Source organism: Capsicum annuum, chromosome 8, assembly GCF_002878395.1.
Source record: "Capsicum annuum cultivar UCD-10X-F1 chromosome 8, UCD10Xv1.1, whole genome shotgun sequence".
Taxonomy (NCBI): domain Eukaryota; kingdom Viridiplantae; phylum Streptophyta; class Magnoliopsida; order Solanales; family Solanaceae; genus Capsicum; species Capsicum annuum.
Window position 1 is genome coordinate 35,912,447 of NC_061118.1, and position 27,193 is coordinate 35,939,639.

The following is a 27,193-nucleotide window of genomic DNA, read 5'->3' on the forward strand; positions in this document are numbered from 1 at the left end:
TTTAAAAAGCTTTTATGTAATATTATATTATTTATAATATTAAATATACTCCAAAAATTTATGTGGGAATGAGTATTAATAGACTCCTACATAAATGGAGAGAACAATTTCAATTAACCCAACACTACTTCAATATGAATTCTCTTTTAAAATATAAGATCATGCTACTGCTTCAACTATGGAGATATAAACTATGATCCCGTATATCGACATTATTTTACTAATTGATTTCAATGGTTGTTCTTTTTTTTTTTGGTACAAGCTATATTATTTAAATAGATATAAAATTTATTCTGACTTCAATTTCTACTTTTTAATAATTTTATTTATATATATATAATTTTATTGATTTACGAGAAATACACGTGTACTAAACTAGTCTTATGAAAATGCTTGTAACCAAAAACTTTCTATTACACTAGAATATATAAGTGTAGGTATTTTATAAAATAAAAAGTTATATACTTATACTAAGAGCTAAAGTCAAAAAACTTTATGTTTCTTGTTGATTGATCTGAAATCTTCACGTTTAGTTAATGTGTGCCGAGAATTATAAGAGATATAGGAAGAATATGTAAATTTGATATATTGGTGTATATTTTATAATCTTTAATTTACGCTTATTATATTTACATTAATTTATGAATCACCTAAATCAATTCACCATTGATAAATAAATGACAAATATAAAAGTTATAAAAAAACAAATACATTTTTTTTCTGTATTGTCCATTTCTTTGCTGGCACATTAGATTTTTTTTTTAAATGTTCTTGTTTTGTAGAAAAAAAGATAAAAGTGATATTTGTGATGGGAGCTAGAGCCTAGAGGGAGAAAAAGAAAGAGTGTTGAAAGAAAGTATGAATTCATCATAAATGTAAAATAGAATAAAATAGCAGAGCAATATTAATATCTATTACCACCTCACTAGTTTCATGAGGCCGATAAGTTTTATAATTATTAAAGTTTTTAATCAAGTAATTTTAAATAAAATTTTATTTGTATGAAAGAAAGTATTATTGAAGAATTAGAATATATCAAAAGGTCACAAGTAATTCAATTTTTTATATAAAAAAAAAATGATGATATTTTAATAATGGCAATTCAATGATGATAAAAAATAGAAAATATTGATATTTTAATGAGTTTGGGGGTATGTAATTTTCCAGTTATAGATAGAAATAAATTTATTTTGATATTTATTATTTTATTTTTTCCTATAATTTCATGTGATAAGAGTTTTTGCAAAATTTATTTTTTTAATCTAATACAACAAAATATTTCAATGATTTCAAGTATATAAAAAAATGGTTACAACCTTAATTTAGAAGATTTACATAAACTAACTTAATTGTGATCTATAAGAATATTAAATAATTAATTAAATTAAATTAATAGATTGTTTCATTGGGTCCATTTACTTGTCGTGTTTATTATTTATGCACCCTTTACATATTATTCTATTCACCCCTATTTTAATTATTGATTTATCTCTTTTTCATGTCTGCTAAAAGAAACAATAAAGGCAATGTACTATTTATCATTGATTAAATTGTCTTATTTCTTATATATATTTTAAAAGGATTGAACAATATTTACTATAAGGGTATAGTTGAAAATTATTACTAACTTTAATTTTATATGAAAATTGTTTTTTCATAATTTTTTGGAGCAAAAATGATTATTAATTTAAAATGAAGGAAGTTTTAATCAAAAGATAATTTATTAAGTGATAAAGAAAGACCTATTACAAACACACAAGTGGGAATAGCCTTAAGAAAAAGAATAAGGACAAAAATAAAAATATTTAACAAAAGAACACCATTAATTGTCATGTGTATTCTCTTAAATCACTTAGCTAATGAAGTAAAATATTTAAAATGCCTTTTGAGGACTACTAAAATTTGAGATTCTCCTCCATATATAATAGTAATTTTGTTATTATCGTCATCACGTCACCATGTGTAAGTCACATAAATTTTATAACATTACTGATCTTAATAGTTCTTGTCTATAGACATACTTTGCCCAAACATCCATGGGTAATAAGTGTGAACTATAATTTAGGAATCTAAATGAAAAAAAAAGTTAAATAAATTCAAGTTTTTAATGATTTAAATTGATGTTATTCTTAAAATAACATTGTAAATTCACTACAACTTAAAGCAAATTAGATATTAAACAATTAAAGTATATATGAAATTTAAAATTGAATAAACATGACAGTTAAAAACAAACAAGCATAAAATTTTCAAAAAATAAAGATTGTGCTTTGGTCCACTACAAGTTATCACACTCATATATATTTTTTTCTTTATATAATTTATGTTTCAATATAAATTACGTGTTTTAATTGAGTTAGAACGAAAAGTCAATACTTGAATATAATTATTGTTTTTAGCAGTTAAAGAAAAAAACGTTTCATCATAACTTAAGCCGAGGTTTGATCAACTTCTCGAAACATAATTTTTCTTTCCAAGTAATCTTTCCAGTTTAATTTGTGCTTTCTTTTCTTTTTAGTTCGTTTTAAAAATGAATGTTTCTTTTTCTCTCTAGAAACTCTTTAATTTCAATCTTCTAAATAATATGTTTGAGACTATAAAATTTTAAAAGCTATCTTGGTGCATTTGATATATTTTAATTTATTATTATTATTTTTTTCATTCCTTCTATTCGCTTTTAATCGTCACTGTTTCATTTTTCCAGTTCAATATGCATGAATATTTGACCATAATTTTTAAGATGTATAATTTTTTATTTAAAATTTAGATGGTTGAAAATTATATGAAAAATTCGATAAGTTGCGATTCATCTTATATTAATATGTTGAAAAAATATATCTTTTAATTTTAGGTAAAATTTATATAGATTGACTTCAAAAAGTAAAATATTGACAAACAGACAAAGGGAAAAAGTATTTCTTTAAACTCCATATATAAAGTTAAGTTAAATAGGACAAACAAGAAGTAGTAGTACTTAAATGCTTATAATTTTATCTTTTCTAAATTAAGGTGTGTAATATGAAAGTAGTGAAAACTTCAGGGGCTGTTAATGTGAAGATAACGATTTAGCCGGGGCACACCGAATCACTAATACCCCACCCATCCCACATATAAAATCCTTTCTCTTGGAGTCCATTCTAATCTTACCCTTCATATTCTCTCTCTCTCTCTCTGAATCCTCGTTCATCAAATCTCTCTCAAACTCTCCTTCCGCTCTCTGCTCTTTCAAAAACCCTAGCATTCGCTACTGATCTCTTCGCGATGATTCCATTCGTCTCAACCGTTGCTGCTTCACAGATTCAGTTTCTTCTTCAGTCCTTGAACGGCTCCAATTCTGACACTGTTTTCCATGAGCTCCGTCAGGTACAGTAAACCCTCACGACGTCGTTTCTTTCCCTGACTGGGATTTTCGTCTTCTATTTGTAGCGCCACACTGTAATTTTTGTAATTGATGTACTGGGAAATAATTGTTAATCGGGAAGAATGAATTTCAAGTTTATGCAGTTGCTATTAATTGCAATTTCGAGTATTCAAATAATTGGTGATTGGGCTATATAGTTGCGCTGAATTGCCCTTCTTTTGTAATGCCTCTGACATTTTCTTGCAATCTTCCTCCCAATATCTTTTAACAGGGTTGTTTTCCCACTGCCAGAAGGTTTTTGTTTTGAATATCCACGATTAGAATTTAGTAGGGATTCATGGCATCCTTTTAGTGAATACTACAATCGAAATTCCATAAAATTGTTGCTATTATTTGCGCAGGTCGGTGTGTGATAACCAAAAGGGAATTAACCCTTCTGATGATCTCTTTTTTCTTCCCCTTGCCAGTTAGGCTAGGTAAGACCATTATTTGGATTGGTAGGGGCTTTAATTATGGGGTGGGCCGGTGGGTGGACTTCATTTAGTTAAGGAATAATTGATAGAATCAATATTTCATTGAAGAATGAGTCCATAAAATCCTTCCGTACCTTCACATGTGGCTGAACATGTAAAGAAGGTTACAAACTTCAAATACTATTAATAAAAGCTACTTAAGTGGACGTTGTGCAATTATGCATAATCCAGACATAGGAATCCGTGTTTGGCATAACTGGTATACATATACAACTGGGTAAGTGATCATGGTTTGATCTCTTAGTTATCACTTATCAAGTTGGGACTTCAGTGTTTTGAAGGAGATACAGGGAAATAAAAAGCTGCCAGGGCATAGATATGAATGCTATGTGAATGTGATTCTATGAATTCATTGGCTTTATGATAAAATTAGGGTTCATGTCTGACCTCAATAGATTTGGGATTGAATTGTAGTGTAGTAGTTGTTCCAAATGGGAGGTATTCTATTGTAAGAAGATTCCAAAATTTCAGTTTCCTTCTCTATCTATATAGTTTAATCTCGAAAATTGCCAGGTTGTTTTTTATTAGTTTTAAATGTCTTCAATTTGCTCTAGAATAAATTGATAGCAGGCAAGTTTTTCGTGTTTTGAATCTGATATGCTTTAAGAAGTTTGCAACTTTTGTAGTTCCGTTGATAAAATTTTATTTACATATGTGCAACTCTTCGAACTTCTATTTAAGCATGTTATTTATTGTGCTACAGTATATTTTACGGAATTAGAAATGGTGACACTGGACATAAGGCGCGGGTAACATACTTAGAGGATCAAATAGAGAATAAAATAAGGTCACCTAATATAGTTTATCATGTCCAATTAGGCCTCTGCACATCCTGATCCAGGTGTGATGATGATGATTGAAGACTAAAGTGGACATGGTATCCCTAAAACCTTATGGAAAAAAAGTTGTTTAAGGAATCTATAATCTCACCGAAAAGCACAACATGCGGGATGTGAAGGATCTATAGGTAATAGTAATTCGGTGAACAATGTTTTGTCATTGTTGTTACATGTTTTGTCTTGTTATTACATTTACATTAGGCTCAGTGCAATATTGTTTTAGGGTCAATTGGGCGGTACTTTAGTGTTGAAGCTAGTGCATAATAGGTCAAGTAATTTGTCCCGTTAAACAGGCAGTCATCAAGGCGCTTTAATGTGCACCTCATTGTTCACCGACTATATCATGGGAAAGTTAGCACATAAGTTAGAATTCACTCTTTCAAGATAAGATACTCTGGTGGATACTTTCCTTGACTCTACTACCCTTCTCTACTTAAATATCACTCTTGGTTTCTTAATAGGATTCCAATTTGTGACGTGTGTCTATCACATGGCTCATCACATAACAAATAAGTAATTTGCTTAATTGTAGTTTTTTCAAATTCTTTTCCTGTACAAGGGCTTGTGGAGGAGAGCAAGGTATATGTTGAGCTAATTGCATTGTCAGCCCTTTTTAATCTATAATTGTGGTGTCAGTGCGAGTTTGTGCACACCTTGACGAATTCCTCAGGTTGCTATCTCCAACCAACAACAGGTACCAGGTAACTTTGTCCACCAAGAACAAGTACCAGGTTTCATGTAACTCTGTCCACCAAGGTTAGGATAGAATAGAAGAGAAGAAATCACCTACTGTTTTAATCTCTGTTGGGATTTGAACATGATTTTCAACCCATTTCATTGACTACTAGGCTACACCCTTGATTACTGCATTGTCAACCATTTTCCGTGGGGTTTCATGACGCCTGGTTATCATTTTATTTATTTTTTATTTGATACATCTGTCATCGTACACACATTCTTAAAAGCTTACTTTTCTTTGATAGGAGATTAATTATTGGAAATTACAATGTAGTTAACAGGCTCTTTTCTAGAAGCCTGTGATATGTAGCGTCGAGGAAGAGGAGATTATTGAGCAGATGATAGTCTCACACTACCGTCAATCATTCACACCATGACACAATATCTAGTAAGCGAAGGAGGTATTGAGCATATGTGAACCTGGTATCCCAGGCCCCAATCCCCAGTCTCCGCACCAATTTAGGGTTTGGAAGTGAACTTTTAAATCCACAAAGGTCTTAATTTTGATAAGAATTCAGAAAGCTATAACTATGTCGTCAAAATTATTTTTATAAAGAACTACATCCTCAAAGTTATTCTTCACATGTGGGATGAAACCATGAGGTGTTTTTTTTAGAATTTAGAATTCCTCCTTTTTATGCTCAACGTCAGCGTAGGACTGCTACAATTTGCTAGGGTACCTAGTTATTAAACCTTGCTCTGTAAGTCTAGACGTGGCTGTAACTTTAGACTCTTTGAGCTTGTTCTGATGTGTGTGATTGCTTCCTTATTCCTCAAGGATCTTATCCATGATATATCATATTTGAGGTCATGGTTCTGTAATATATGTCGGCTTGCTTTCTATATGCATGTCTTTTTAATAACAACAAATTGGAGTTGCAATTACTCTCAAGTATTCTGTCTGTCTGTCTCTCCCCAGGCTTGTTTCATCTTGGTATGTGTAGTAGAAGTTTCCTGTTTGGTAGTGGGACAACTTTCCCTCGCTCTTGTTTTTTTTAATATAATCGTGTCTTTTGAGTTTGTGTTTATTTTTTTTGTCTTTTGGGTTCTGCCCACTGTTAAGGCGATGCTGCATGCTTCTAAAACTTGAGATTATTCGTGGCAATTGCAACCCTCAGCTAGATTTGAGCTGAATAAAAAAACTAATCTTTAGGATACAGGCAGTTGTTATTGCCTTGTAAAAAAGAGAGTAGGTAGTATTGTTGCAATCAGACAGTTTTCGATATGTGGCAACAAGATGGTTATCAAACATTTGTCAGTCCCAGGGAAAAATATTAAATTAGCACCTTTATTCTCTCATGTGTTTCCTTTGGCATTTTCTTCTTGCAGTATCTGGCATATGGAGTTGAAGGGAGCATATTGCTGCTTCGGACCTGCATTGATCATCTGAATGTTTATTGGAAAGATTCGAAGAACACACAACTGGATCCTGTATTTGCTTCCATTTTCAGATGCATCCTGGACAAGCCAAATTTCAGCACTGTTTTTTCTGAATCCCTTAAGGATTCTGCAATCAGTGAGGAGTTTCTAGTGAATCTTTCAAATGCATTCCAGTTGGCAATATCTGAAAAAATTGGAGTTGGCCTTGCATTGTCAGACTCGGAAAATGTTGATGTCAAGAAATGTGGTAAAGCCCATCTTCCTCCTACAAATGCCATTAATATTACTTGGGTCCTGATTTAATCTTTCATGTGATGGAAGAAAGGAGGTAAAAGAATGTGTGCTAAGTTGTGATATCTCCCTTATCCAGATGTGTTCTTGTTGGTTGTATTTTGCAGGAACCAACTATTGCATGGGTCAGATTGCGGAGTTATGTTCCACCAACTCTTCTTTAGACGATGTCAAGCAAATTCAGAATGTTCTTCTGTTTCTGGATAAATCTGAAGGCCTCTCAAAGCATGTAGACTTGTTTATGCATGTGCTATCACTCGTCCAGTCAAAAGAAGCCCAGTTCATTTTAACTCCATTGCTGTCTGACGAACTCCGTGAAGCTAATTTTTTGAGGTATTACTTTTTTGAATTTAGTTGTGGTTCTTTTATCTCTTTTGTCTAGAAACTTGTGCATTAACATAAGCATTGCGCCGTCACCTTGTCTTTTTTGTGGCAGGAACTTAGATTTCTTAAATGATGATGGTGAGGATGACTTTGATGCTCTTGTGGCAGAAATGGAGAAAGAAATGAGCATAGCTGACATAATGAAGGAATTGGGTTATGGATGTACTGCTACTGTCTTGCAATGCAAAGAAATGTTGTCCTTATTTTTGCCGCTTACTGAAGTGACCGTTGCTAGGATACTTGGTATGGTTGTATGTACCGGCTTAGGCATCGAGGATAACCTCAATGTGTTCTCAACGTTCCATGCTGCTCTTGGTAGCAGCGCTGCAACTGATCCATCACCATTGAGTTCCTGGAATGCCGACGTCCTTATTGATGCAATAAAGCAACTTGTGAGTTCCATCACCTTAAATACTACCAGTTCGTATTTTCTGATTGCAGTTATAGCTTTTGATGAGAAGGAGAACATTTACGCTTTCCACCTCTTTGTATGCAGGCTCCTGGACTTAACTGGGTAACGGTTATGGAAAGCCTAGATCATGAGGGTTTCTATATTCCCGACAGAACTGCCTTTTCCCTTTTGATGTCCATTTATAAACATGCCTGTCAGGTACCTCCCCTCTTCCCTCTATACAATGCATGCAATCTATGAGGCTGCTTGCTTTTCACATTTATTTGGTGTCTTGACAAAAAAAGAAACATGAAAGAAGGAAATTTAGTTCAAAAAAAAAAAAAGAAACATGAAAGAAGGAAGTAAAATGGAGGAAATATTTCTAGGAAAAATTTGGAGAACTTTTCTAAAGCAGGGGAATTGCACTTGTTTGGTATAATGGAATATGCAAATTAATTCAGTTACTTATCCATTTTCCCGTTTCTTGACAAAAAAAGAAACATGAAAGAAGGAAAGTTACCAAGTTCAAAAAAAAAAAAAAGAAACATGAAAGAAGGAAGTAAAATGGAGGAAATATTTTATGGAAAAATTTGGAGAGAACTTTTCTAAAGCAGGGGAATTGCACTTGTTTGGTATAATGGAATATGCTAATTAATTCTGTTACTTATCCATTTCCCCGTTTCTATGTAGGATAATTTGTTTACGGTTGTGTTTCTGTTATTTCATTCTTTTATCTCTTCGCATCTCGTTCTTGTTGGAGTATGCTCTTTCAATGGATCACTTACACTGGTATCATCATCAACAAAAAGATAAAATTTACTCGTTGACATATTTTTATTGTGTATCATGCCGGAACTGTAGGACCCTTTTCCTCTTGGAGCTATTTGTGGTTCTATATGGAAGAATGCTGAGGGTCAGCTTTCCTTTCTCAACTGTGCGGTGTTGATGCCTCCTGAAGTGTTTACCTTTGCTCATTCTGGGAGGCAGCTGGTATTATGCTTTTACATTTAGCTTATCTACGACCGTATATCTTTTATGATTGGTCTGAGAAGACGCTGTGTTGGAACAGGAGTATGTTGATGCAGTGAATGACCATAAAATCCAAATTGGACATGCAAATCACGCATGGTTGTGTCTTGACCTTCTCGAAGTTCTTTGCCAGCTGGCTGAGAGAGGTTATGCAAGCTCTGTGCGATCCATTCTGGAGCACCCTCTGAAGCACTGTCCAGAAGTCTTGCTTCTTGGGATGGCCCATATTAATGTACTGGGCGTTGACACTCATTATGAGTCTTTCCTCTTTCTTATTTTTTCACCTTCACTTCTTTATTAATCAAAATGCTTTTGAATAATTTGCAGACTGCATATAATCTACTCCAGCGTGAAGTTGCTGCTGCTGCTTTTCCTGTTATGCTAAATAATGCTGCTGCTAGTGGTATGATTCTTCATTTGTGGCATGTTAATACTAGCATCCTGTGTTGGGGTCTTGAAGAAGCATTGCATGTCGATCTGGACAACATGCACAAAGTCTTGGATGCCTGTCAAGAGCTTAAGGTTGGATTACTTCCCAAATTTAAGTATTTGACAGTAATGCATAAAATTGATATCATTAGTATGTTATTTGAAATGATCCGTTAGTGTATTCAGTTCTGAATCACTTGAGTTTATAACCAGTCATAGTTGTGGATAGGAAGACTTCTGTTGTGTTAATTTTCGGCTGTTACATGCATCATTGATATAGCATGCTAATAGTAATATTGTAAAGAATGTCCATTGTATAGTTATTTTATGCTGTCAGTAAGAGCCGAAGCAATGCGAAGTGAGGTGTCGTCTCTTAGTGAATGCAGTGATGCACTTCACAGAAATGAGGAACTAAGTGGTACCACTATGAAGCGGTCGATTTCTTTGATTATCAATTTAGAAGATGGAAATATAAACGAGGAAAAGAAGGGAAAAATGACATTTTGCTATTTGAATATTAAATTTTGTCTCCACATATGCTGCAACATTCTCTTTGTTGTCCGTATCTTCTGTCTTCCTGATTCTATAATGCCTATTCTAGAACCACCAGTTTTTCTTTATTTGCTTTTGATATACTCTGCTTTTTTCTTTCAAAGAAATGACTTTTTTTATATTTAATTCAAGTCCTATTATTCTGCTATTCCGGGCTCTTCATTTTTTCTTCTCTTGCTCTTTGTTAGTACACTCACTAAAATGATCAAATATGACTTTGAGTGTCACAGATGGTTCTTTTTCTGGTGGACTAGTTGAAATGGAAAAAATGTTTTGTTGTTAAAGTTTTCATTTGATGATCTTGTTGAAGTTATATTAGTGCTTACTTTAAGGAGCTGGGTTAATATCGTCATTACTGTATATTGGATTTTAAATTGGTAATTCACTTTGATTATTACAATTTATATGTACTGAATTCCTATATGTGAGTGGTATCTTATTTTCAGGAAATTGTGGCTTCATTTTTGTAAAGAATGGATCTTGGCCTAACTCAACCTTAAAAGCTAGCTCATGAGGGGAGGATTGTCCAAGTTCATATAAGCAGACTATCAGTCCTTTCCCCAACCAATGTGGGACTTTTTATCCACTCTACCCCACGCTCAGGGCCCAACTGGCGCCTGACGCGTGGACCGGGAGCCCAAAACGGGGATGGACCTGGCTTTGATACCATGTCAAGAATGGATCTTGGGCCTAACTCAACCTCAAAAGTTAGCTCATGAGGGGAGGATTGTCCAAGTCCATATAAGCAAACTATCAGTCCATTCCCCAACCAATGTGTGACTTTTTACCCACTCTAACAATTTCTATGAAGCGTGGTTTTTTTTTTTCGCTTTTCACTTTACCCTGGATTGTATGGCTTTTTTTTTTTTTCTCTTTCTGCTTTCAAAAGCCCTTGTTGCAGTTTACATATTCTGGATGATTCTAGTATGCCAGGCCCTTAACCCCAAAAATAAGTTCTAGTGTGCCAGGCATAATGGCTGAATGATATTTGTAAGTTTGTTGTTCAAAGAAATAGAAGTATGTTTTTGTTTCATGGTTGATTCTTGAAGTTCTGTTATTATATATTATTTGTTTGAGAAATGGATGGCATTAAGACCTTTTGTTCTCTTTGCTTATTCGATAACTTTCTTGTATTGCACCTAGTCGTTTGAAATATATAGTGATCTCGTCCAACTTTCCCTGTTTTGTGTATCCTACCCTTGGTCATCCTTTCAGTATGTAAACTCATGATTTTTTGCGTGTTGCAGATTCTATCATCAGTACTGGATAGGATTCCTTATGCTTTTGGCATCAGACTCGCTGCACTTGCTTCCCGCAAAGAACTCATGGATTTAGAGAAATGGTTGAGCAATAGCTTAAGCACATATAAAGATATCTTCTTTGAGGTTTGTTTAATCCACAAATTATAAATTTGAAAGGTTCTACGTTGCTGCTACTCTTAGCATTTAGTCTGCACTGTCACTGTTTACAATGTTGGAGAAAATTTTACTCTGCCATGTTCCGTGTTAAGAATTGTGCTGACCTCTATATGCATTTGCAGGAATGCTTAAAGTTCTTGAGGGAGATACTTCTCACTGCTCATGATGTTACTTCCAACCGTTTTGATCCTCCCAATGCTCTTTGGACTATTTTTTCAGAAACTTCTTCTACCTTTTTAAAGGTTCACTTTTGAGATTTATTGTTTTAGACAGCATGCACTTCAAATTTCATTTTTCCTCATCTTTGGATCTTTGCTGTGCAGGTCCTTAAGTCTCATTCTGGCTTAGTTTCTTCGCGCCACTTATCCGAGGAGCTGGACAAATTGCACATGACATACATGGATGCTAATTCAAGGCGTAAGAGTGTTGGCGGTGCTGATTCATCATCCCCTTCTGACGGTGCCTCTGATGATATTGAAGCAGAAGCAAACATATACTTTCATCAAATGTTCTCTGGTCAGCTGTCTAATGAGGCAACAGTTCAAATGCTTGCTCGTTTCAAAGAATCAACTGAAAAGAGGTCAATTTTACAAGAATCCACTTATATTATGTTCAAATGGCCTGCACAAGGAAAGTGGGTCATGCATTTGCTTTTCACTTCTTTGCTTCTTTAGTGCCGAGAGAGTTGCAGTTACTTTTCCATTGGCATTGTGCTCTTTATGCTCTAAAAAGCCATGTGGGTGTTTCTTAATACTCTTCATGCTTAATGTGCTATGAAATGTCATTGCATGGGATCATTGTTGGGTGAAGTGAGAATTCGTATATATCCCACATTTTTCTGTATAAGCTTGGTTTGGTATGCTCAAAGATCTTGAGAATTCCCATCCTGAATGCAAATTCTTATCTTAATATAGATATTTTGCAGAAAATAAGCAAGATTTGGTTATATCAATTTAGTTTTTTCAAGTTGGCGTTGGATACTGATGAAATGGCTTAAGTAGTCCGCTGAGTTGTTCTAGTCTACAGTCATGATTCATTAACTTCACCATTTTAAGAGTTATGAAGTGATAGTTGAAATTTACAGAGAGCAAGCGGTTTTTGAATGCATGATCGGTAATCTGTTTGAAGAATACAAGTTCCTCTCCAAGTACCCAGAAAGGCAGCTCAAAATTGCGGCTGTTCTATTTGGTGAGTCCTTCAGATTTTCTGTTAAGACTGTATTAAATTTTGCTAGACTTTGAGGTGTTTTTCTTGAGTCTTCAAGTGTGCTTGTCGCATATACACCATGCACTTTTTATTTTTAAAAATAAAAGTTGTTTTGTTTGTTTAATTAAATATGTAAAGTTACATTCCCCTTGTAACTTCTTAAAGATGTTAGTGTGACCTTATTTCCTTTGAGGAGGGGTTATCTTTATTTTCTGGTTCGCATTCTGTATTCTTATCCTTCACTTTTCTAGTATTGACATATGAAGGTGTTAGGCATTTGTAGCCCAATGGGCTCTGTTGCAGGCTTGCAGCTAATAGCAATAAGAGGTTGTTCTAATAGCATATGCAAGAGGAGGATTAAAAAAGAATCGGATTCTTTGGACTGTTGGAATTCAATATCCACGGTTAATTTCTTCATATTAACTACCTTGATCATCATAGTCAAAGCCCAAAAGTCTGGGGATTGTTTATCTGAGAAGATAAACACATGTTAGTTCCTGTTGGCTTCTTCATCAGAATGCAGTCGGGTTTGACGTGGTTCTCTATAGATTATTATACACAAAAGAATAAGAGCTCTGGTCAAGATTACGCGCAGTCTGTTGCTGCTCTTCTTTGCCGACCTTATTAGACATTACACTTTTAAGTCTTCAGTCGTCTAGAAATCACATAATGAAACAAAGAGATGATAGTATCCCAAATCAGCCATTGGGAGCATCTGAATATGGTGGCAATACTCGTTTTTACTTTACAAAAGAGTAGCTTTGACTTAGGCTTGGTAATGTAGTTTCTCTTCTGACTCACAAATTAACATTCTAGATTATATCTAAATGAACTATATCATATTTTTCTTCTTTGAACGCTGTTGAAAAGAGCAATATTGTTGAATCTTTTATCTTTCTACTGTAACTTTGTGATTGAGCAAAAATAGATGATTTATTGGCGCTCAAGGCAAGGGTCCATTGTAATTTCTATAAAAAGAACTGCATGATTTTGTTCTCTTTTGCATGCCATTGAAAAAATTGAGATTGCAGTTTGCAGATAGTGCCTCGATAGTGGCCCCAATAAAACCAATTAAAACAACTTTAAAAATTTATTACGAGGTTGATGAATGGATGGAAGTAGTGTTACAAGGTCCGACAACAACAACACCATACCCAGTTTAGTCCCACAAGTGGTGGTCAAGGAATTAGTATCATGAGGTGGCCCTGACGCACAACTTCTTCAATTTATTTTTAGACTTGTGAACTAATGAAGTAAATATTACTAGTAACTATTGCTGGTAGCACTCAAGAGTATGGCGTAGTGGTCAATGAAGTTGGTCTTAGGTTCAAACTGCGGGAGGTGACAAGTAACCTGTGAAATTAGTCGAGGTGAGTGCAAGCTGGCGCGTACACCTAGTTCACGAAAAAAATAAGATTGCTGATGATTCTGTTTCACTATTTCATCTGTAATATTAATAAGCCTGCCTCAACTCCATTAATTAGTTACCTTCATCTCATGGCCTCTCCATAATGTTTGATATCCCAAATTTTCCCCGTACTTCCCACTTTTAATTTCAACGAACATTAGTTAAATATGTCTTTCTAAACTTTCGTACTCTAAGGCTTACTTTGCTTAATCTTTTAATTGCGTGAGAAATATATAATTTCCAAACATCAATTGACTTTAAAATTTTGGAAGTTTATATTTTAAACTTGTTTAAATTACTTTCCCTTTTTCTAATTTTGTTTCCTAGTTGAGTTATAATTCTTGCTGTGGTATGAATTTGCTTATGCAGGGTCACTTATTAAGAATCAGCTGGTAAATCATCTTGCACTTGGTATTGCCTTGCGAGCCGTCTTGGATGCATTGCGCAAGCCTGCTGATTCAAAGGTTTATTTTCAGTGATTACACTTATTTTACATGTTATTTCTGGTTCATATTATGGTAGCTTCTTTGAGGAGTGCTTTGTTTGTCGATATACCTGAAGTCATAATCTTTTGCATGTGTTTGTAGTTTCTTATTTGTGGTGTTTTGGTGATTTTTGGGATTTCGGATAGATAATTCATAGTATTACTCTGTGGGTGTCTTGTTTTTTTTAGTATCAAGTGGTGTGGTACCCCGTTTTGTTGTTTGTTTTTATGTTTTCTGCTTGTTATACTGTTATTTGTCGTGAGCCGGGGTCTATCGGAAACAACCTCTAGCCTCTCTACTTCATCTGAGGTAGTGGAATGGACTGCGTACACTTTACCCTCTCCAGACCCCCGCATTTTGAGGGAATACACTGGGTATGCTGCTGTTGTTGTTGTCATGATAGTGTCTCTGCATGCAGATGTTTGTTTTTGGGATTATGGCACTTGAACAGTTCGTTGATCGTCTGACCGAATGGCCACAATACTGCAACCATATCTTGCAAATATCTCATCTCCGAGCAACTCATTCAGATCTTGTTGCGTTCATTGAACGGGGACTTGCTAGGCTATCACTGGCACATTCTGAATCAGAGGTAGGCCACAGTCCTGCTGCTGATCAATTCCATGGTCCTATCCCATCTTCTCCAATGAATACCGAGGTAAGTTGTTATTCTGGTCTGATTATATTATTCTTCATTTTAACAAGATTGAAAGAAACATTTTGCCGTGTTGATAAGTTTTATTGCTCTGGTTTGTAGGAGTTTTTTCAGAGAGTAATTTGTGATCATCCTGTGCTAATCAAATAATTGGGGGCCCTTAATCTTTTTTTTCCCTTTCAGGGTCCAACATTTCCTGTGGTTGGACAGGGTGGCTTGCAGCAAAGTATGCAAGGACCCTCTTCAAGCCAGCTTCCTCAGAGACAGCAAAGTTCCTTAGAGGAGAGGAAACCTCCTTCTGCTCTCTCTAGCTACTTGAAGCCAGCTTTATCACCTGCGGTGCAACCTGCGGCAGTTCCTTCAAGTGATAATGCTGGCATTCAGAAGGTATACAATGAGCTTGTGTGACATGTTTTTGGCCATATTATGATTAGTCTGTTGTAGGTTTTGAAGTGTGATTCTTTTCTTGTTGAATTGTAGCCACAAGGTCCAAGCAGTACTTCTGCAGTGCTCGCATCTTCTCCTGGTTTTCTCCGCCCATCTAGAGCCATTACCTCAGCAAGTAATATTTTGCTCATCATAGACACATTTTTTAACCTTTTCTTCCCTGCTGCTGTTGTAGACAGAAGCGCTGATGGATGTGACACTGATTTCTTGTAGGGTTTGGTTCTGCATTGAATATTGAAACACTTGTTGCTGCTGCAGAGAGAAGAGAAACACCCATAGAGGTACTCTTGTTTACTATCCGTTTGGTGAGGCTGCATGTTTTCTAGTGTTAATTTCCTGCACCAACTTGTTTTAATGGGTTAATGTCCATGTTATCGAATTTAAATATATGCTGCTCTACTGTGAGCGTATCCCTATTAATTGGTTCTAGACTATGGTCTTTTTGATCTATTTTGCTCAAGACACACACGACATCCTGGTGTCTTTTCTACGGAATTATTTAGTGTTACCTTTGCAACACATCATGAAGTTCTTAGTTGTAGCTAGATGTATCGGCGAGTCTTTTAGATTACAGATGACATGGTTAAGCTGAAGAGACTAAGCTAGGTCCTGGTATATCTTCTCTCAATTTCTAAGTGAAGTCCCATTATTTTCACAGGCTCCTGCATCAGAAATACAGGATAAGATTTCATTTATTATCAATAACTTATCAGCGGCAAATATTGAAGCTAAAGCAAAAGAGTTTACTGAAATTCTGAAAGAGCAGTATTTTCCGTGGTTTGCTCAGTATATGGTGATGAAAAGGTAAGTTCACACTATTTTTTCTGTGTATAATAAATCTATTTTTCGATGAAGAAAGATCATTAATGGGGGTCGGTTTTATCTTGTAATTTTGAATTTGCATATTCTTTCCCTTCCCCCTAGTTTTGATTTCTCCTTTATGCCATTGCTGATTCATTGACAGAGCAAGCATTGAGCCAAATTTTCATGACTTGTACCTGAAGTTCCTAGATAAAGCAAATTCAAAAGCTCTGTACAAGGAGATTGTCCAAGCAACCTACGAGAATTGCAAGGTCTTATAGCTACAGCTCGTTGATTGAGTTGGTGCTTCTGAAGCCTGAAAGTGATATTCATTTGCTTCTGGTTTTGTTTTTTTTCCCCAGGTTCTTTTAGGGTCAGAGTTGATAAAGTCAAGTTCAGAAGAGCGTTCTTTGTTGAAAAACCTCGGAAGCTGGCTAGGCAAAATCACAATTGGGAGGAATCAAGTCTTGAGGGCGCGGGAGATTGATCCGAAGTCTTTGATTATAGAGGTTTTTTTCTTGTTAATGCATAATGAATATCGTTCTCTTCCAGTTGTTCAGGTTGTGGAACTGGTGTATCTTAATCTCATGATTATTTACTCTCTCTGTGTTGTGCAGGCATATGAAAAAGGTTTGATGATTGCAGTAATTCCTTTCACGTCAAAGGTTGGTCTTACTTGACTTCACCTTTTGCACCCCCCCTTTCCCCTCTACCCCTCTCTCCCTCCCTCTTTTAATACGCTTTTTTTTTTGGATTTTTAATGACATTTTGTGTTGTGAGCTGCAGGTTTTGGAACCATGCCAAAGCAGTCTAGCATACCAACCACCTAACCCATGGACCATGGGTATTCTTGGATTACTTGCTGAGATTTATGCAATGCCAAATCTAAAAATGAATCTCAAGTTTGACATTGAGGTTTGTGTTTTACTTGTGGTTTGTGAACCTTTCTGTTCCGCACTTGAAGAAGTAATACCTATTTGTTCGCTTTACAGGTCCTCTTCAAAAATCTTGGTGTGGATCTAAAAGAGGTAGCTCCAACTTGTCTTCTTAAAGACAGGGTGAGAGAAGTGGAAGGAAATCCTGACTTCTCCAACAAGGATACTGGTGGATCTTCCCAACCACAGATAGTAACTGATGCCAAATCTGGCATTATATCTTCACTAAACCAGGTTGAACTACCACTCGAGGTTGCCAGTCCTCATCCTAGTGGCCCTTCACGAATTTTATCTCAGGTTTGGGCTTTTTTTAGTTTGTCGTGTCAGAATGGCTTTTATGATAATTAAGTTCCATGAACTGATTATGTGGTGGATTCAGTATGCTGCTCCGCTTCATCTTCCATCTGCTCCAATGACGGAGGATGAGAAGCTTGCAGCTCTTGGGCTGTCTGATCAGCTTCCTTCTGCTCAAGGCCTTTTGCAAGGGCAATCACCATTTTCTGTTAGTCAGGTTTGTTTGCAATGGTAGTGTTATTTATTTAACATTTTTTTGGTAATGGTCCTTGGATAACTTCTTCTAACTTATAATTGTTCTCTTATAGCTTCCTGCAACTGCATCTAATATAGAACAGCAAGTTGTTGTCAATCCGAAGCTTCATGCTCTGGGCCTGCAGTTACATTTTCAGAGGTTTGAAGCTGTAATAGCAGTTGTTACCCTCCATGGGGTTGGTTCATTACCTTCCAGTTGTATTGTATGTAATCCTCTATCATGTTTGATTCCTTTCTGCAGTGTACTTCCCATTGCTATGGATAGAGCTATCAAAGAGATAGTGTCCAGCATTGTGCAGCGCAGTGTTTCTATAGCAACTCAGACTACAAAGGAACTTGTTTTGAAGGTTTTTCTTCTTAGATATCCCTTACATAAAGTTGAACACCCCCTTCGAAAGGAAAAAACAGAAAGGTCAGTTGTTTCCCCACCCTAATTAAGGACACACATGACAGGACTATGCCATGGAATCGGATGAGACCCGTATACGTAATGCTGCACATTTGATGGTTGCCAGTCTTTCTGGAAGTCTCGCTCATGTGACATGCAAGGTATAGAGGAATACATTTTTACCGTTCTCAGTGTCTGATTTAGGCATCAGATCTTTCTGGTTATATCTTGATGTTTCTTCCTTCATTTTTGAGTACAATTGTGAATTTTTTGTTTTCAGGAACCTTTACGTGGTTCGATATCAACCCAGCTTCGTAATTTACTTCAGGGATTGGGTATTGCAAGTGATCTCCTTGAACAAGCTGTTCAGCTAGTTACTAATGATAACCTCGATCTTGGCTGTGCCATGATTGAACAAGCAGCAACAGAGAAGGTATGTTTCTAAAAGAATGACAGTGTTCAGAGTACGAGGGTTGGCACATCCAATTTTCAGTGTGAATTCAAACATCAATTTGTTAATCTTTTGATATTTAATTTAGATATTTTTAATACAGAGCCTTAAACACAAATGTATCTTTTTGCTAGCTTTTTAGCCCTTGTAAATGTAGATTCCATGTTAGATACGATTGGGATTTTTTGCACGCTCTGTATGTTTTACCTCACTGTCTTAATGCTGTTATACCATTTATGAAGTATCATTCCTTTTTAAAAAAATAGATATTGAATAACTTAAAATTTATTTTAAATTAAATTTTTCTATAGTTAAAATAATATATTAAATATTTGGAGAAACTGTAGTAAAAAGGCTGTTGATTGCTCAAAAAACGATAATAATGCCAGCCCAAATTGGGATATTGGACTAATCATTGTACCTGAGGTAGAATCTTAAAATTGTAATTTTTTGCATTAAATCAGAAATCTAAAATTGTTTTTGCGGTGATTGACATTGTTTATCTTTTGTTCATGCTTGTAGCATGTTTATATTTATCCTCTTCAATTTTGCTTGTCTTTATTTATTTCTTCAGTTTGAGCCGTTTCTTCTATATAGCTCATACTTTAGTTGTTCTTTGCACTTGAATCTCATGTAACTTGGGACACATTTACCTTTTACAATATCGGATAATAATTGATTTTCCAGATGTCTAATTACCTCCATAGTACATAATTCCTATGTTATCATTCCTTTCTTTGGCTAGTGCATGTTGGATGGTTTGTGCCTCTGAGTAAGTTTTTTTCCCCCAGTTGTTTTAAATTGATTAGTTTTACTTCGGCTGTCAACCTGCGACAACTCCTTTCCGCTATCCAGACAGGGATTGGCACTGTGAGCCTAAGTTGCCCGGACTCTGCACTTTAGGTGCCGCACACTTTTCGACACAACATGGGTGTGGGTGTGTGGGATCCGTAGCTGATTTGGTCAACCAACTTTGGGTGCTTTGACCCAAATTGACGGAGAAATTTCGGACAAATTCAATGATTTTGTAATCAAAACTAAAGCTACGGTGAACTTGAAAATGGAATACCTTAAATATAGAAATTTCGCCCGTTCCTATTTGCGTTGGTGATGGACGTGTTGACGCGGGGTATTCAAGGTGAGGTGCCTTGGTGTATGTTATTTGCGGATGATATAGTGCTGATTGATGAGGCGCGAGGGTGTGTGAATGATAAATTGGAGGTTTGAAGGCAAACCCTTGAGTCTAAGGGGTTCAGGTTGAGTAGGTCCAAGACGGAGTATTTGGAATGCAAGTTTAGTGACTTGAGGTAGGAGGACGAAGTGGTGGTGAGGTTGGAATCCCAGGATGTTTGTAAGAGGGATAGTTTTAAGTATCTTGAGTCAATGATTCAGGGAAGTGGTGAGATTGATGAGGATATCTCTAAGCGTATTGGGGCAGGTTGGATGGAGTGGAGGCTCGCCTCGGGAGTGTTGTGTGATAAGAAGGTTTTCCTTAAGCTTAAAAGGCAAATTCTATCGAATGACAGTTCGTCCGGTCATGTTGTATGGAGCGGAGTGTTGGCCAGTCAAGCACTCCCACATCCAAAGATTAAAGGTGGCGGAAATGAGAATGTTGCGTTAGATGTGTGAACTTACTAGAGGGGACAGAGTTAGGAATGAGATTATCCGAGAGAAGGTGGGAGTGGCTTTAGTGGAAGACAAGATGCGGGAAGGAAGACTGAGATGGTTTGGGCATGTGATGAGGAGGGGCGTGGATGCCCCAGTTCGTAGGTGTGAGAGGCTAGCTTTGGATGGCTTCAGGAGGAGTAGAGGTAAACCGAAGAAATACTGGAGAGAGGTGATTAGGTATGACTTGGAACATCTCCAGCTTATGGAGGACATGACCCTAGATAGGAAGGTGTGGAGGTCGCGGATAAAGGGTAGAAGGCTAGTGTGGGTGTGTGTGGGTTGTAGCAAGCAGTCAGGAGAGATCTTGTGTAGCCGGGTTAGTAAGCCTAGGACTGTGTCCCTAGGTGTGTTTGGTATGGGAGTGTATGTTACTACTAGATGGGTGTCCTGTGTTTTATTTCTTAGTTCCTATTTTCTTATTTCGTGTTGCCCTTATTTCTCGTAATTCGTATTGCTCTGATTTCTATTTCTATTATTTCTTATTCGTATTTCTGGTATGTCATCCATCCTGCTTCATGCGTCTTTATGACCTTGTGTACTATTCTTTATCTTGAGCCGGGGGTCTATCGGAAATAGCCTCTCTACTTCGGAGGTAGCGGTATGGACTGCGTACATCTTACCCCCCAGACTCCACTTTGGGGGAATACACTGGGTTTGTTGTTGTTGTACCTTCCAAGATTCTCCTCTTGATCAATATTTTCTCCTCAAGTTTTCCACGTGATATCTCATTGTTAAGGTTTTATAACTCTTTTTTTAAATATTTGAATCATTTTTATTCGAGCCCCCGCACCCATATCCCCACCTGGATCATATATTCGAATTCTAATCGGATACCCACACCCGAGTCTGTGCAACTTAGCTTTGAGAATGCTCACAAAGGCGAAGTTGTGTGGATGCTTCAAAGGATTCTGTTATTTGCTGAAGATGAGAATCTGCTAATTCAAAAATAATGTGGAGAGAAGATTTAGATGCTCTACAGTGGTCTCTGAACTTTAATCTATTTAATGCTAGTACATTTGAAGTTACTAGCTTTGCATATGCGTGAGAGAAATTATATTTTCTCACATGTGTCTACTGAAATATTTAACTGGTTGATCTCTGGTTTATTATTCAACTTGATTTTTATGTGGTTTCAAGCAGTCGGTCTCGTGATATAATTGTACTCTTCCTGATGCTTCTGATTTAGTATGGTTAATGATTTAAGATGTTGGGGTTTGTTTTGTTGCATTTCTGCTTTCTTTCACACATATAGCATATCTCCCATGGGTAACAGTTCACTGCAACATCACTTTTTTGTTCTTTTGATGTTTGGTTGTTGATGTGAACACCCTTGATGAAAGGAAAATATTAACACCATGTGATAGATTATGATTGGAAGTAGACTATTTTGTGTCATGGAGATTTCATGCAACTTGCTATTGTCTTGGTCTACTTTATTTTTCGAAGTGCTTAAAAAGGTGTTTGGTTATGAACTCATGCAAGTAACGATACATTCTTTGAAAAACTGTAGCCAGTATAATCTGTATTACCCATGTATTTACAATCTCATACCTCCCTTGAGTTTGAAAATCTAATTGTGCTTTTGCTGGGTCTAAGTTCACTGTTCCTTGCTGAACCATTTTCGATGTCTTGTTTCTGTTTGGCAATGCAGGCTATACAGACTATTGATGGAGAAATAGCTCAACAGCTTGCCATACGAAGGAAGCACAGAGAGGGTGTCGGTTCCACATTCTTTGATGCAAGCCTTTATACACAAGGACATATGGGTGGGTTACCAGAAGCTCTTCGCCCTAAGCCTGGGCGCTTATCCCATTCTCAGCAACGTGTCTATGAGGTACTTGTTTTTCTGTTGCTTCCTCTGTAAAAGAGCTGGCTGATTAACATGGACTCATAGAATTACCTCTTGACTTGTCTCACAGGATTTTGTCCGGTTACCTTGGCAAAATCAATCAAGCCAAAGCTCAAATGCTGTGCCTGCTGGTCCTTCAACTTCCTCCGGCAGTGGTGGTGTCTCCAGGTCGTATATGTCAGGAACTGGACAAATGAACCCCAACATTTACTCGTCTGGCAGTGTAAATGCAGGAATAAGTGCTGTTCCTCAGCCATTGGAAATATCAGAAGAGATAGATACTTCGTCTCAACTTAATAGGTATTTTCCCTTTTCTTGTTGATAGCATCTTCATTTACTTGTCTCTTAGATACTCTGCCACATCTGACATGGAACAACCTCCTGTCTGTTATATCTCAGTGCTTCCTCTCCCCATCTTGCGATGGGTGATAGTGTCACTTCTAGCAGTTTTGAAACTGAGGCTGTTGTTGAACCGTTCACATCAGTCTCAGCTCCTGAAGTGCAGCCAGTGGAACCATCAAGTCTTGCAAAGGTTGGTTAAGGTTTCTTCACTTAGTATGCCGTAGGCTCATTTTCTTTTCCAATGTATTGGAATGTAAAGCTGCCAAATTGAGAGGAATGGGTATTGAGGATTTGGCCAAGCCCACTAGAATGGGGGTTAGAGGTATTAGTTGTGTAGGCATTTTGGAAATTAAACCACCTCTGTGAACAGCCTTTTTAATCATTTCTTACAGGAGTCAGCAGCTTCCTTACAGCCATCAAATGCAACTGCTCCCTCTGAACGTGTTGGAAATAGTACCTCCGAGCCGTTGCTGACTACTGGTGATGCATTGGATAAGTACCAGATTATCTCTGAAAAGGTTTGAGACCCATTTTTATGTTCTTAATCTGTTTCCATGTTTCTAGAAATCAAACACGCTGTGTTGATAGCTGACGTGTGTTTGTTTCTCTACAAGTTCTTGAAAACTATTGTCAGGATATGTATTGTCTTTGGGTTTATGCTGATAGCTTGGTGTTGCATAATGCTATTTATGTATTTTTGCATTGATCCTTGTAAACTTGTGTATTGGTGTTTACTCTATCTTGATTTTTCCATGAAGAACCCACATCTCACATGGCTACAATGGATGTCTGAACTCCTCAATGGGGTACCTGCTTATGTTTGGACTTATATACCTGTATCTGACATTTGGTTATCAAAAAAAAAAAAAAAAAAAAACTGTATCTGACTTTCACTGCCAGCCAACATAGTTTGAAGTTATCAATGTTCACATGCAAGCATTTTCTGTCCAAGCACCTTGCTAAATTATCGAGTCCATGATAATTGATGCATATGAAAGAAAATAAGTATGCGTATCTTTGCTTTATGATGTCTCCATCTGGATTTAGGAACTAGGGTTTGCATGAATCTATGTAGTGATTTGTGGCCTGTGCCAAAAGGGGAAATAGCTCCTTTGACTTTTGGCAAGTTGCGTTTTAAGATTGTTGGTAATTCTAAAAGCTGATAACTAATATTGCATATATGCTGCAAAAAATTCTTTTAAGCTGCCCGTTTCTCCTTTTTTGGGAATTGAAGAGGAGAGGCTGTGAGAGCCAACATAACATCAAAGTTCAGAAATATGTTTTATGATAGGCATAGTTATTTTATTACTATGAACCCAGTACTAAAAGGGTGCTGGAGTATACCAAAATTTATAAAATGGTGTAAGCCTGAAGAGAGTGGAAAACTTTATCAAACTGTCTACTTTTGTATCAGAGTTGTGTTTGTCATGGTTTATAGTTGTCTTCTTATTTACTCTCTTATCATTTGGTACTTTAGGTTCATTCTGTTGGTATAATTCCATCTGATTGTTTCCTGCAGATATCTTCTCGTTTTTTGTTTCATGCTAATGTACCGTAGCTAATATTATCTTGTTTGGTACTTGTACAGCTGGAGAGCCTGGTGAGTGAAGAAGCTGATGAGGCAGAAATTCAGGTATCTCCCTCGGGCATTGTTTTGTGAAGAAACCTTGAATGCTGTTACATTGGGTTATTTTTTCACTTATTTTCCCTGTGTTCTGTATATAATAAGTATTCTCGGCAAAAACTTGTTATTTAAGTTGATTTTATAGAGAGGATTGGATCTCTTTTGTTGAGAGCTTTTGGCATTTGTATATGGGATTTCCCCTAATGTTAATAAAGTTATTTACTTATCAAAAAAAAAAAAAAGTTGCTTTTACAGAACTGTGTGGGATAAATTCCCACATGTTCATCTGGTTCGAGCCCTGTGCCAAGCGAACTAAGACTAATATCTAAGTGGAGAAGGTTAGAGATGCGGGCCCATCATCCCGAGTTTCGGAGGCTGCAGTTGGTCCTATCCCTATGGATTGGCTCCAGACATATATCTCTGTATAAAAAGAATCACTGTAGTTGGAGCTAGGAGTGAGCTATGACTTATGATTATTTTTTTCATAGACTGTAAAGATTGCCTAGCACAGGCCATTGGGCTACTCATGTAATATTGTTACCATTCTCCAGAAAAATAAAAATCCCACATGTTCACGTGTTTGTCTGCAGGCACTTATTGCTGAAGTTCCGGCAATCATCCTCAAATGTATTAGTAGAGATGAGGCTGCCTTAGCAGTGGCCCAGAAGGTCAATCTTCTTCTGAATTGTATGTAAATAATCTCTAGATCCAACATGATTTCATTTCTAAAGTTATAAGTGTTCTTTTTCTGCAGGCTTTCAAGGGATTGTACGAGAATGTGACAAATAGTGCGCATGTTGGTGCTCATCTTGCAATTCTGTCTTCAATCCGTGATGTTAGCAAGCTTTTTGTTAAGGAGCTAACTAGTTGGGTACGGAACTGACCTCAAGCTTCATAGTTTTTCCTTATTTATTTGTTTACTTATTATAGTCTCCTTGGTATGTTTGGTTTGATAAATGAGTTCAAGCATGTTTTCTCACTTTGTGTGCATCTTGAACATGTGCACTCTTTATCTATAATCCTATTTAGTATTTCTTCAGCACTTTATTTACTGTTCAATTTCTTCATCTGCTTGCTGTGTTTACTTGATATAACAATGTCACCTAGTTTTGGTTTCAGCACTCTATTTACTGTTCAATTTCTTCATCTGCTTGCTGTGTTTACTTGATATAACAATGTCACCTAGTTTTGGTCGTTGGAATCTAATGGTAGTTTAAAAATGAAGTTGTTTTAGAATATGTTCTTTATTATTTTGACAAGTCTATTCTGCAAGCAACTCCTGAATAATTTGGAAAAATAATTTGAATGACTGTTCTGTTTCTTATGGAAGTAATCATCTTCTTTTAGAAGTTGTAGCCATGTTTAGTGGAATGGTTCACCAGGAAAAGAAAAGTATATACGAATGAGTTTAGTGATGCATAACGTTTCTTTTTCTGACACCAAGAGTAGGAGGTTTCAACTCTAAATCGTTTTTTAATTTGGTGACTTCCAGCTGCTGCTATGGATGTGGGCATGAAATTGGATCGTTTTGATTTATTAAATTCTGTTATATGTTTGGAATTGCACTACAATAAATATGAAGGTCTGGGTGACACATCAAAATATTCTAGTTCTTACCCCACAGAATTGTTGGAAGTTAAGAGTATGACGGACAGTGAGGGAAAATATGGCTAGGCAGGTTTATTTAATTTCTAGAAAGTATTGAGGTTTTTAGAGTATGTCAAATTTGGACGCATCTTTTTAAAAGTGTGTTCTTTAATACATTAGATGTGTGAATTTCTCTTTAAAATGTGATACACTACAATTTCATGTTCCCCAGTAGAAAGAATAACACTGAATCATTTTCCTTAATTTGTCATTTCATAGTGTTGTGTTTGGTATTGCTGCAGACTTGGCTAAAGATAGGGCATAATGGAAGGAAAAGATCCATATAGGTGATAACCACTAGTCGAGGATATGTTTTGGATGTGTTATACTATTTTTGTTATTAATATACTTTTATTTTGTATGATAATGATGAAATGAGCTTAAATGAAGAAGTGAGAGTTCACATAGCCGACCAAATTGTTTGCGACTGACGCGTAGTTGTGTCATAGTGTTAATGTTGGCAAGTGTGTTATCTTTAGTTTAACTCATGCAGGTTGCTGACCCTTCTATTAAATATGTGCAGAGAAAAGTTTTGTTTGGAAGCTGACTTTTCTGACCGCTACATTTGATTGCTATCTTTTGGCAGGTTATTTACTCTGATGAGGAGCGGAAGTTCAACAAAGACATTACAGTTGGTTTGATACGCAGTGAACTGCTAAACCTTGCTGAGTATAATGTGCACATGGCTAAGTTACTTGATGCTGGCAGAAACAGTATGTAACTCTTCTTTCAATTGATGTTTAATCAATTTTACAGAGCACTGATTCTTTTTTGTCTGACATGCAGAGTCAGCTACTGAATTTGCGATATCTCTTATCCAAATGCTGGTGGTAAGTGATTCTAGAGTCATATCAGAGCTACAAAACCTTGTTGATTCACTTGCTAAGGTACACTTCCTTTATCTCTTCTTTATGTCTTATCTTTTCTACACCATCTCTGTCTTTTTTCTACTCTGATATAGCTCGGTAAGACATTTCCTATATTTTATCATGATGCAGATCGCAGCCAGACCAGGTTCTCCTGAATCTCTACAACAACTAGTGGAGATTGCTAAGAACCCTGCTGCCAATGCTGCTGCACTGTCTAGTGTTACTTTTGGGAAGGAGGATAGCAACAAACAATCTAGAGAGAAAAAGGTTTCTCAAAATCCCCCCTTTGACAATATTGATTAATGATTGGGCACTATTGAATTGCGACCACTTGATCATAGAAGATAAATTGGTTAGAAAATGGCCAGCTTTTATACTTGTTAGAAAATCAATAGTTCTTTTTACTTATTAGTGTCTTCAAATAAACAACCTAAGCATGCACATAATTTTATGATGGATAGCCCATTATCCGCGGAAGTTCAAATCGTGTGCCAGCTGGTCCTCGGGGACTTTTCTGTTACTAA

The 27,193-nt window shown here is 36.3% G+C and overlaps 1 protein-coding gene across 1 annotated transcript in view; it reads left to right on the plus strand.

Moving 5' to 3' along the window:
* The first annotated feature begins 3,123 nt into the window (after window positions 1–3,123).
* LOC107845472 (CCR4-NOT transcription complex subunit 1) overlaps window positions 3,124–27,193 on the plus strand; it is a 33,084-nt gene continuing 9,014 nt past the window's right edge. The window contains exons 1-38 of the mRNA XM_016689825.2: window positions 3,124–3,363; window positions 6,801–7,098; window positions 7,250–7,475; window positions 7,579–7,918; window positions 8,023–8,136; window positions 8,779–8,907; window positions 8,987–9,178; window positions 9,274–9,468; window positions 11,175–11,312; window positions 11,468–11,587; window positions 11,669–11,925; window positions 12,430–12,533; window positions 14,329–14,423; window positions 14,863–15,102; window positions 15,283–15,486; window positions 15,580–15,661; window positions 15,760–15,827; window positions 16,205–16,350; window positions 16,511–16,619; window positions 16,710–16,856; window positions 16,965–17,012; window positions 17,134–17,262; window positions 17,340–17,579; window positions 17,662–17,793; window positions 17,885–17,970; window positions 18,073–18,178; window positions 18,285–18,380; window positions 18,500–18,652; window positions 21,990–22,172; window positions 22,258–22,487; window positions 22,587–22,719; window positions 22,922–23,047; window positions 24,118–24,162; window positions 24,744–24,821; window positions 24,908–25,024; window positions 26,387–26,513; window positions 26,587–26,687; window positions 26,799–26,936. Coding sequence (XP_016545311.2) covers window positions 3,262–3,363; window positions 6,801–7,098; window positions 7,250–7,475; window positions 7,579–7,918; window positions 8,023–8,136; window positions 8,779–8,907; window positions 8,987–9,178; window positions 9,274–9,468; window positions 11,175–11,312; window positions 11,468–11,587; window positions 11,669–11,925; window positions 12,430–12,533; window positions 14,329–14,423; window positions 14,863–15,102; window positions 15,283–15,486; window positions 15,580–15,661; window positions 15,760–15,827; window positions 16,205–16,350; window positions 16,511–16,619; window positions 16,710–16,856; window positions 16,965–17,012; window positions 17,134–17,262; window positions 17,340–17,579; window positions 17,662–17,793; window positions 17,885–17,970; window positions 18,073–18,178; window positions 18,285–18,380; window positions 18,500–18,652; window positions 21,990–22,172; window positions 22,258–22,487; window positions 22,587–22,719; window positions 22,922–23,047; window positions 24,118–24,162; window positions 24,744–24,821; window positions 24,908–25,024; window positions 26,387–26,513; window positions 26,587–26,687; window positions 26,799–26,936 — 5,574 coding nt within the window. The 5' untranslated portion in view covers window positions 3,124–3,261. The remainder of the gene's footprint in view (window positions 3,364–6,800; window positions 7,099–7,249; window positions 7,476–7,578; window positions 7,919–8,022; window positions 8,137–8,778; window positions 8,908–8,986; window positions 9,179–9,273; window positions 9,469–11,174; window positions 11,313–11,467; window positions 11,588–11,668; window positions 11,926–12,429; window positions 12,534–14,328; window positions 14,424–14,862; window positions 15,103–15,282; window positions 15,487–15,579; window positions 15,662–15,759; window positions 15,828–16,204; window positions 16,351–16,510; window positions 16,620–16,709; window positions 16,857–16,964; window positions 17,013–17,133; window positions 17,263–17,339; window positions 17,580–17,661; window positions 17,794–17,884; window positions 17,971–18,072; window positions 18,179–18,284; window positions 18,381–18,499; window positions 18,653–21,989; window positions 22,173–22,257; window positions 22,488–22,586; window positions 22,720–22,921; window positions 23,048–24,117; window positions 24,163–24,743; window positions 24,822–24,907; window positions 25,025–26,386; window positions 26,514–26,586; window positions 26,688–26,798; window positions 26,937–27,193) is intronic.